The 11380-nt window shown below is 42.6% G+C and overlaps 1 protein-coding gene across 2 annotated transcripts; it reads right to left on the bottom strand.

Annotated features, from left to right (window-relative positions):
- Positions 1-689: 689 nt before the first annotated feature.
- zbtb42 (zinc finger and BTB domain containing 42) lies at positions 690-8057 on the bottom strand. Of its 2 annotated transcripts, none has more exons than XM_084914240.1 (2): positions 7478-8057; positions 690-6261 (listed from the first exon to the last, which is right to left on the bottom strand). In XM_084914240.1, the coding sequence occupies exon 2, from the start codon at positions 6245-6247 to the stop codon at positions 4655-4657; it is 1593 nt and encodes a 530-aa protein (XP_084770366.1). In that variant the 5' UTR covers positions 6248-6261; positions 7478-8057; the 3' UTR covers positions 690-4654. The 2 variants fall into 2 exon arrangements, with proteins under 2 accessions (XP_084770366.1, XP_084770365.1); XM_084914239.1 differs by lacking the exon at positions 7478-8057 and adding an exon at positions 6556-7422.
- Positions 8058-11380: the final 3323 nt, after the last annotated feature.

Below are 11380 nucleotides of genomic sequence, written 5' to 3' on the forward strand. Positions count from 1 at the left end.
GAGTGGTGAGATGAGGCCGAGGTTTGGGGCCATGGTTTTGGGGACTGTGGGGGTGGAGGCAGGGGCAGATGGATGCAGCCCTTGTCTATATGGCGTTCCCAGAAAGGGTGAGATGGGATTTGGGGGAGGGTGGTGGGAACCCGAGCACATCCCTATTGGGATCACGTAGCAGAGCAGCTGGATTTCTTTCATGGTGCAGCAGGGAAATAATTAAAAGTTCTCGCCATTGAAAATGTCCAGTGAATTGGCATGAAGTTCCTTGCAGACACACACACAGACATTGGTTAATGTGTTTATATACACATACGTGTGTGTAGTTTGTTGTAACGGGAACAATCAAGTAATAATTACAAGAGAGTCAACTGGGTTTGTTTATGCCAGGTTTATCTCCTTTGGAGAGTACTGGCAACAGGTCAGAAAACATTAGGGGCCCCATCCTGAAATTGCTCTGTCCTTGAGTTCAGTTTATGGTTTCAGAGGGATCGGGCCTGTAAGACCAGCAGTATTATCACATTGTGTTGTCTCTGTACACATTGCAGCGATGCCCACACACACTGTGTGCCTGATTGTTGCTCCTATGTGTCAGGCGAGGGCTCCTCGATAACGTTCTTGGGTTGTCAGAGTCTACTTTTATGTCCTTGATAAATTGTCAGTAGTAGCTAGAAATAACCAAACTCCACACCAAAAAAGAAAGTTGTTCCATTTAATTCTAATCTTAATAAAGACCTAAATCAAGATTGTCACATTTCCACAGCACACACACACACAAGCACACTCGGGAAAAAAAAAAAGAAAATGCACGTACAGTTATAGATCAACGTAAATTGCCCCAATATCTAAGCCATGTCAATTCTCCTTAAAGATTGTCCTCTAATCTCTACACCACTAACACTGAAGCAATTTTTTTACTATAAAATATACCTTTCTTATTAAAAAATTATATTAAATTCTAATGGCACTTCTACAAATTCTATTAAAAAGATTTCTGTTTGACATTTAGTTTTTTTTTTTTCCTCCTTTTTTTCCTTTTAAACCAAATTAAACCCGAGACAGTCAAAATGTTGCACAAGAAGCATATGCAATAAATATTTCTCATGATTATACACAATTTCACAGTTGTAACCTGCAGAGGACAAAATTCCAGTTGTTTTTAGACTCCAAGGATGATACAGCAACGAGTTAGGCAAACGCCGCCCTCGATTGAGAGTAGCACTGTTTCAAGTCAACAATCCATTTTAAAAAAAAAAAAAAAAAAAAAAATCTCAGTGTTTCACATTCAACAGTGACAGTAAAAAAAAAAAAAAAAAAAAAAAGTGGAACAAGTTGTTAGCTCCCAGTATTATTGGCTATTGATAAAAGCCAAAAAACACAAAAAAAAGTCCAGAAACAAAAATTTATTCACACACATTTCAAAAACTTCAGTGTAATCTCTTGCAAAGCAGCTATAAGAAATGCACTTCCACATTTTACTTTAGTCTTAAGTTGACATTTTGATATGATTTAACATAAAACAGCAGGGTTCTTTTTTTTTTTCTCCTTTTTTTTGTAATGTTTCAGCGGGCCACTGTTGCTGTGATACCAACTTCACCGCTGCCTCATTTCGCATCAAGGGCGAAAACTGTACAGTATAGAAAACAGGGCTTCTCCAGATGCAACACCTATGCGTGTGTCTACAAGGCACATTTGGTGATCATCCTGGAGCTATAAATAAAGACTTCGAAACAAGAGAAAGAGAATCCTTTACATGATGTTAGTTTTCTACCTCTTTACACATGTACATTAGAGAACAAATTCAACTCACACCGTGTACAAATGTTCCTTTAACAAAACCAAAACAGACTCACAGAATCTACATCTGCTGCGTGTTCTGATTTAAATATCTGTCATCAGCACTATGACACATCTAACTGAAATAGATCTACTGTTCTGATAAGGTACTAAAGTGATGCAAGCATGACAAACAGGAGTGCGTTCATCCACCTCGCCCCGTAGCTGACTTCAGGTCAGGGAGTAGAATTTAAAAGAAAGAAAAGGGGGGTGGGGGGGGGGGGGGCATTTTTTGCTTGCTGAAAACCCAAAGTAAATTATTTCATATGCATATTTTGTTTTTTAAAGGTCGTACTGACTGAAAAAAACATTTTAAATTTGAACTTTTTTTTTCTTTTTTTTTTCTCTTTTTCTTTTTCTTTTTTTTTTTTTTTTAAAAACACTGAGGGGAGGGGGTGGACAATACTCTTGATTGATGCGCAACCAAATGACGCTGATATCTCCTCAATGCAGAGGAACAATGAAGCATTTATCTACTGCATGCCGGGATGACAAAGGGGGGTAGGGGTGTTCTTTGATGCCTCCAAACAATACACCTGTTTACAATCTCCTTGGCCTCCCTTTGCTAAATACATTTCTCACATTCCAGTGGCTCCATTCAATACAGAAAGTGCAAAGAGAGACTTGAACCGCTTTTCCTCCCCAAAGCTAGGACAGTGATCCCTTGAGAACTACCTGGGGTTTGTTGGGGGTGGGAACAATACCTGTATTGTCATTTCTATAGGTACCCAGTGCTGTATCGGTGTGGCTGTGCTTGTGAACAACTGTTTCTTCTGGTAGAACAGCCATCCTAGCAGTATTTACTGCTCTGATTTGTGGTGAGGCAGGGTCCAATAAAGTCAATGAAGAATATGGAAAAAGAGCCAAACCTCCAGCCCCCCGGGGAAAATGTGATGCTCAAGAGTCTCCAGCCTTAAACACGACACCTGACTATCCAAATCTTAAATGGGTTGTAACATGGGGAAAAAAATAAAAAAAAAAAAAAAAATCATTTGATAAATATAATATATATTTACATTAAATATACAAATTGTAAGAAATAGCAGCCTAGACAATAGTGTTGAAACTATATGCATGCTAAAATCAAGTGCTTCTCTATTTTCCGTTTGACAAATCTTGAATACTCCGTAGAGATTTCTACACCATATATTAAAATACAAATACAGTAACTTCAATTTGCACAGAAAAAAAACAAAACAAAAGTGGACAGTCCGCCCCAAAAAACAACAGCTAATGAGTACCAAGATCGCTAGGCAAGATGCAATGTCTTTCAAGCTTATAGAAATAAGAGCTATCGCTACAGTAAACCCCTGAACCAAGTCAGTCTAATAAATAAATTCCGATCAAGTCTTCTCAGGACAGATTAGACAAAAATCATGAACTTTTAGTGCTACACCCCCTGGTAATAAATCCAAACAGCATCTAAATGAACAGACAGAAGAAATCCAAGAGCAGCATCGCTAAAGGCTCCAACGTCCTCAGTAGCAACTTAAAACACATCCAGTAAATTTGTGTGAAAAGGTTATGAAAAAGAAAGAAAGAAAAAGAAAAGGTCAGTAGATTAAGCTGAATGGCACAGCTTTGATGGTAACAATAGAGAAGATACTGGACATCCACCCGTCTCCTTCCATCCCCCATCTGCCTGCTAAAGAGCCTGTCCTGAACACTGTCAGCATACCCTTTAAACTAAGAAATGAAGTTATTTACTCACAACTGTGCGTTTTGTGTTTTTGACAAAAAGGTTGACATAAGTTTGGTTTATTACATTCTAATTTTATTAAGGGCACTCACGGATTAACTGGCTTCCACAGTAGAGGATTACCTTTGTTACTACCTGGTATGTGGAGTGTAATCCAGATTTTTTTTTTTTTTAAGACGCCTGACAGCTGAACTGAATTTAACCAAAAGGTATCACATTGTCATCTCATTCTTGTCTTTGTAAGTACACTAAGTGAAGTTTTAAGCGTTACAGTAGGCACCAGTGTTACAGGGGTTACCTTTAAAATATTCTTAACCTCTTTAAGTGGGTATTCTACGCTCGCTCACGTGAACAACTAAAGAGGTGGTGTTGGTGCGATGGTATGCTCGCTTCTTCTCACAAAAACAACATAGAAACTTCATTTCAATGAAACCAAACATTTTACCTCCACAAAAAGAAAGAAAGAAAGAAAAAAGAAAAAGAATACTTCCAGTAGTCAGACTTCATTACTTTTGCTGCCTTGTGATAAGTTTACTTGTTAAGGACTAAACAAATCCCCCCAAATAAATAATTAGAATAATTATAATAATGTAGGTGTTAAAAATAATCATATATTGCTACTCGCGGACGGTTCTGATCTCCCATGTGCACCAATAAACTCTGACGATTGTATTAACGTATGTTAGCTTTAGCTATCATCCAGTTGCCCACAGAGTGTGAACGCAAGATGCTTTTTTTTCCTCATCTATCGGCAAATACACACCTCAAATAATCTCTGACTGACACAAAAGACAGGAAAACAAGTGCATCATCTGATTTGTTCGCCTTCATTGACACTGATCTGATGTTTTTCAACAGCATCCGTGTCAAGCTTATCAGCCTGTGCCACTCTGACTAACCGTCTTTTACCATCATGTACAGCTATGACGACACAGTCCAGCACAGGAAACAGCTTAAACGTTGCTACATGTTTAACTTGAGAAATGCCACGTGGGGGTAGAATCCAAAAGATATGTCTCAGACAAACTGCCAGCATGTTTATATAGTAATGGGAAAATTGATCAGTAGTAGTATTCAGTGTATGAAAGAGACATTCTGTCTTGTGTCGTGGCACCGGTGAGAGGCGTTTTATCCGATGGCGAGAGTCTTGACAAGGCCACAGTGAAACTTCCTGATGTGGCGATAGAGGTCCCCAGACTGGGTGAAGCGCCGCTCGCACCACTTGCAGGCGTGAGGCTTCTCCCGTGTGTGAACTACAGCGTGCCGACTTAAGTTGTGGGAGTACTGGAAGCTCTTGCCGCACTGGCCGCAGGTATATGGCTTCTCACCAGAGTGTGTGCGCTCGTGACGCTTAAGGGTGTACATGCAAGAGAAGGTCTTGTTGCACTGCATGCAGGTGGGGACCGAGCCGTCGGGGGACAGCTTGGAACGGGCACCGTCCTTTTCGCGGAAGTGTGAGCTGAGGTGCAGTTGCAGCACATGGGGGCTGGGGAAGACTTTGCTGCAGAGGGGACACATGCACACCTGTTGCCCCGGGGGCAGCAGTACTCCACTGGAGGTGGAAATGTCTGAAGAGGCCAAGTCGTCTTCCTCCTCCTCCTCGCTGTCCCCCAGCAGTCTACCCCTCCCATCCACCTCCCTGCCTGGGGCGCTCTCCCTCCCTCTGCAGGCCTCCCCCTCCTCGTCCATCAGGTCCTCCTCCTGGGAGAGCAGGGCGGCTGTGGAACCGTTGTTGCCTGGGAAGAGGGCAGCGAACCCTGTCACCACTGAGCTCCTGGCACTATTCCCAAAGCGCTGGCTCTCAGGGCTCATCGGCTCACTGTCCTCCTGCTCTGACAGCAAGTCGTGTTCGTCTTTAACAAGTGGCTCAGTGCCCTGCTGCTGGCTGTCGAGGGCCAGCTGTCCCGAGACGTAGGAGGGGTGTAAGGGATCTCTGCTAGACAGAGGCTTGAAAGACAAATCCAGTGCACAGTCCATGTCATCTGAAGCCCGGGACCTCTGGGACAGCAATACGGTGGAACTACTGACATCAGCTTTTGTTTTTCCAGCTGTTTGGACGCAGGGCTCGGCCTCTGCTGACACATAATTGACACCTACAAGGTCCGGGGACCTGCCAGAGTGACCGTTTGCCTTCTGCCTGCTCTGCGTAGACCTATCACAATCTGTGACAGCCAGCCTGACTTCAGTGTTGTCCATGTCAAACTCCTCCGCCAGGGGGGCCCTGTGAAGCCCCTGAGACGGTGTCTGGGGCTGTCGCTGAATGAGCTGCTTACTGTGCAGCTCGCCATCTGAGGAATTTTCCCTGTCCAGACAGCTGAGCCCCAAACCCTCTCCCATTTTTTCATCCAGGGAGGAAAGTTCCTTGTCTTTAAGCTTGCCTTTGCACACTTTGACTATATCGTACATGTGGAGGTAACTGGCTGCTGCCAGGACATCCTCCACAGGCAGAGTGCTGAATTCCAACTTCCCCTCATACATAAATTCAAGGAGCAGACTGAAAGCCGGGGCTGTCACAATGTCACTGTTGAGATGCACAACGTCCCTTTTGTCTAGCTGGTCCCTGTAGAAGAGATGGAAGTACATGCTGCAGGAGGCCAGCACGGCTCTGTGCGCTTTGAATCGAGCCTCCCCAACAAGAACAGTGCAGTCACAGAGGAAACCTTGGTGACGCTGCTGACTCAGACACTGCAGCAACTGGCGGCTATGGTCTGGGAACTCCATTCTTCCTTCATAACCTGATGAAAAACAGGAAAAACAGGATAAACGAAATGAGGGCACAGTTGAGCTGCCGTTTCTTTTTTCTAAGGACACATAAAGCGAGCAAAACCATACACAAGGAAATAACTTGAGCCAAATTGCGCAAAAGTGTCAGCAAACACACGATAAAGTGCTTTCAAATGCAAGTTTACAAGGTTTTTCGGGACTTAATCGGGAAAGATTAAACATCTAGCTAATGATCAGCATCAGTAACTTTATCCAACATTCTTTCCAGTGGTGCAGGACACACTGCGCTGCGCTCGCCCACCCACCCATGTATCACGGTGTAAACGGATCCACTCTCCAAATTATCCAAAGTATTCCGGTCTGTAGTAGTGTAGTCCGACAGCCTAGCCCTCGCGCTTCCGAAAAAAAAAAAAAAATAGCCAAAGTGCACACACACACACACACACACACAAACAAACAGCGGTGTTTACAGGACAAGCAAAGCGGGACTGGGAGCGACAGCACTCGACCATCGGGGGAAGGAGGCAACGTGAGCAAAATAAGACCGGTGCAGAGTGAGTAAACTGGTGCTCTGTTTGCTAATTACACTGCAAGCTGTGGAGTCAGCTGCTCTGACATCACCGCAATGGAAACGCTACCTCCAGCTGTGCTCCCCTTTATGCCATATGTTAACTCCGGGCTACACAGTCCAAAAAGAAGATAAAAAATACACACCTCAAGGGGGGAGAGCAGATTTACTGTTGTCACGAGATTCCACGGCATTTACAACTTTTTTTTCCAAAACTAAGTCATTTATCACGCATCCATGGGTTACAGTAAAAAGGCTTTGTTGCCTTTTTTTTTTTGCTCCCTGATAAGACTCGCGCGCACACAACCGTGTTTAAATGGGTCAGTTTAAAGAAGAAAGAGGGATACGGTAAGTTAAAGTAAGTTAAAGTTAAGCTGCGTAGAAGTCTTATAATTTTGTACGTAATTAAGATTCTTTTTTTTTTCTAAGATGAAGAGAAGTGTTCGCAGGAGGAAGGAAAAAAGGGGCCAAGGGCGCAGTGAAGCGAGCTTCACGTCCGCGTTGGGAAACGCATTGCTGGGAGCCTTTTAAACAGCAGAGGAACTCACACAGTAAAAAGCCAACTGCGCTGAACGAAGCGGCGCGGGGACACTCTTTTAACTTTCGCTTTCCTCGTTTCAAAGCTCACACACACAGAAAAAAAATCCCGCCGTACTCACACGTATTTCTGCCCGCTTCGTCGTCTTTTTGTCCCTATAAGCCCCGGTGTCCTTTCATGATGTGCGGCCAGATGTTCGCTTCTCCTTGTCGTTTCTTGAGCTCCAGTCCCGACCCTGGGAAGGCAGGCTGCACTCAGCGCTGCTGTGTGTCAAGCAGGTTGATAATGGCACAAATCTCGCGATATCGCGCCGCCACAATAAGTTCTGTACTACTCCGCGAATTCACACAGCGGCAGCAAGTAGCAGAATACTTGGGAGGAGGAGGAGGGTGGGGGCATCAATTGGCTGTCTTATTAAAACACCTGTCCTATTAAGAGGGAGGGGGCACTGTGATGTGTCGCCTGTTGTATGGCAGCATGATGGAAGTGGACAAATGGAGGAAGTGCACATGACACAGTAGACATTTTTTTTTTACACTAAAACTGGTTTGTTTGTTAGGTAAAGCTACAAGGAAGCAGTTTAATAGGAGAAAAACTCTTTTCTTAAGAGTATTGAGCCTGTTTAAAGTTAAGCTCCAGATTTAAAATGTGATTAATTAACTTGCAAACCTCAAGCACACATAAAAATGTTCTTTGCGGCTTTCAGGTCACGTTGTGAATAAAAGAAATACTTCTTTCTCCAAAAGAATTGGTATCTGTAAAAGTATCTATAAAGTGATCAAAGAAATGTATTGTAACACAGAAGGTCAGTGGTATTTTCGGGGGAGCAGGAAACTTATAAGGACTTAGTATCCTCTAAGCCTGCCTTGAGTTTTGGAATTTCCAGATACCAAACCAACACCCAGGGGATTTATTTTTCCCAAGACAACCAGCAGTGTATATACATATGTGTGTGTGTGTGTGTGTGTTTGGTTAAACTGTCTTAAAAGTAAGGTGATTTCTAGGATTTACTCTAAAAATTTGTCATCTATTTCAGACACTTTTAATCATTAGAGATGGTGGCACGGTGGAGGAACAACTCGCTGCTGCAGCTGCTCATCATGTGCGCCCCCCCCCCCAAAAAAAAAAAATCCTGTCCCTCTCTGTGCTCCCCCAACAGCTTCGGTCACCTTTGCCCTGTGTTCCAGCTGTCGTGCGTTTTGAAAGGGCCATTTGCAGCTCCTCACAGCGCTTCTGACACAGAGGGGAATGAGCAATGTGACGGGAGGTGGCAGCCACTGGTCAGAAGGGGCCACTCGCTAGATTCTTATCCACTTACCGCTTTATTCCATTTTTAGTTTATTTGTTACTGGTACAACAGGAGGATATCTGCACTGAGGTCATCTCCAGATAATTGTAAGGGAAACGCTGTCACGCTCTCTAAAAAAGATGCCAAGAGAATGGATGATTTCTCATTTATAGCTGAACATCCGACAAACTAAATGTTTAGTCAGATGTGTGGCACATACAAAAAACAATTCACCATTCAAGCACTGATGCCCACACAAACACTCCATCCAAGCAGGAGCAGTGATGTGGATAAGAATAGGAGCAGTGGCCCTGTGTTTCCCTGGCCCTGGCAAACGTAGGCACCCAGTAGAGGAGGGGTGTGTGTGTGTGTTCACAGGGCAAGACAAAGCAGTGGTTGTGCCTGGGGACTGTGGCCTCAGTAGAGAGAGGCTCGGCACGGTGAAGGTTCTCACACACAGAAAAAAAAAAAGATAGGGAAAGAGAGACAGAGAGAATGAGAGCGGGGGAGTCGGGAGAGAGAGAGAGAGAACACTTCCTGGAGGTTCATTCTTCTTCTCTGCAATCATCAATGGCATTCTCTCCCTGACCCACTCCTCTCTCAGACAAACAAAAGACTCTGCATTCCAATGTAGCCTGACCGGCCAACCAGCCAGCCAGCCATCCAGCCACAGTTGAACCACATCACTCTCCCTGCCGGACCAGAGTCTGATCATAGCTGTGGGTTTAAGCTGTGCTGGTGGTGTCTGTTTGACGGTGTTTGTAATGCATCTCTATAAGGGCACTAAAGTTTATGTTCTTTTGAAATGGTTTTAATATTGGGGAGAGTGATGTTTTTTCACTCTCGCTGGCCATGCAGATTTAATCAAATTACCTTTTTTTTTTTAAACAGGTGCATCTTTTATGTAACTGACAGAGAATTCAAAACAAAGCTTTGCAAAACCTTTTAACCCGGATTTTAATTAACAATAGCACAACAGCAACAAAACAAAAAGCTGAGATGTTATTGTTTTCCTTTGTTTATTTGAAAAATATATGCTTATGTCTTTAAAAAAAAAAGTGGGATAGGAGGATGTTTGCCACTGTGGTGTCGTGAAACCGGAGAGACCAATTACTGCAGTTTTGTAAGCCAAATGTATTTGCGTGCTTGTTTGATATAAGATTTCAGCTCTTTAGCCATTCGGAGCCTTCTGCTTTGTCATTTTAGTTCCGTAATTTTCCACATTTCCAGTTTCAGAGTTAAGTCGGATCGGTTTAACACCTGGATTCTTTTACTGTAGAGCCCCGCTGTTATAATATGTCCAGTAAATGGTCTAGTGTCATCCTCCTGAAAAATACATGAATGGTAGCAGATGTTCTCAAACCCTGCATATATATTCATTCAGAATTAATGGTGATTTTAAAGATGTGAAAGTTACCCGTACCCTCGGCACCCTGTGCACAAATTCACTTCCTCAGTATCACAGATGCTGGCTTCTGAACTGTTTGCAGATCATCTGGATGGACTCTCTCTCAGCTGGGAGGACACGTCTTCCATTATTTTTGAAAGGAATTAAAACTTTTTAACCATAGCACAGTAGTTTTGTTTTTTACTTTAACTCAGTCCATAATAAAGGGCTTCAGACCCAGAAAAGGCAGTAGAATTTCCCATCTTGTTCAAGTGTTTTTTTTCCTTTGCCTTTCAGAGTTTAACTTGGATTTTTGAATAAAACAATAAATGATTGTCTGTTTGCTTAAAATAGTTTTCAAAAGTGTTCCTTTTGAATTTTTACTTCAGATTTTCACTTCAGAATTGTCTTTGTTTCCAATGCAGTGAGTGTTAGTCTTTGGCCTAGTCCTTTGCATACAAAGAGTTCCCTGCGATGTCTACCTCTTTTAATAATATTGCATACCAAAGAAAATTCTCAAGTTCATGAGTTGCAAAATTTAATTCAATTCAGTTTTATTTATATAGCACCAAATCACAACAACAGTCGCCTCAATGCACTTTATAGAGTAAACCTCCTACAATAATAGAGAAAAAAAATCCATCAACAATCAGACAACCCTCTATGAGCAAGCACTTGGCGACAGTGGGAAGGAAAAACTCCCTTTTAACAGGAAGAGACATCTAGCAGAAACAGTCAAGGTGGCAATCCTTAAACCTTTCAGTTATTTTCCCATGCAGTCCTTCATGGATGTTTCACTCTCTAGGAGGCCAATTTTACAGCAATATATTATATTATTTACCTGTTGCCAGTCAACCTAACTGTAGCTGTAAGATGAGCCACCAGATGTTTTAGGGTTTTTCTTATGTTGTCCCTAACTTTTTTGGAAATAGCATGCTGGAATCACATTAAAAACATTTGCCAGCTTTTACAAGCAAGGCTTTAATGACTGGTAATCAGATGTGTATATCTTCTAGGAGTGATTTATCACAACAGCTGCACTGGTTAAATAAAATAAGTGCCCCTATATCACTCACATACTTTTAGTATCTCTTATATCTATCTGTACTGATGCTGCTGTTTTACACGCAATTTATACAACAATAGTTGTGTGATTTTTTTGCTTTGTTTTTTGTTTTTTTTTTAATATTACATTCATCTAATAGTGTAACAGTTTAAGCAAAATTGCTTTGTAGTTGACTGGAGATGCCGTTTTGGTCAGCTTCCCCACCGCCCCACGTATCCATTCACACAATCACCTCCTCCCTATTATGGCCCTTCTGCCCTTCTGTGTCTAATTGTTGTTACCG

The sequence above is a fragment of the Perissodus microlepis genome, chromosome 19, assembly GCF_051167445.1.
Source record: "Perissodus microlepis isolate ML-2025 ecotype Zambia chromosome 19, ASM5116744v1, whole genome shotgun sequence".
Taxonomy (NCBI): Eukaryota; Metazoa; Chordata; class Actinopteri; order Cichliformes; family Cichlidae; genus Perissodus; species Perissodus microlepis.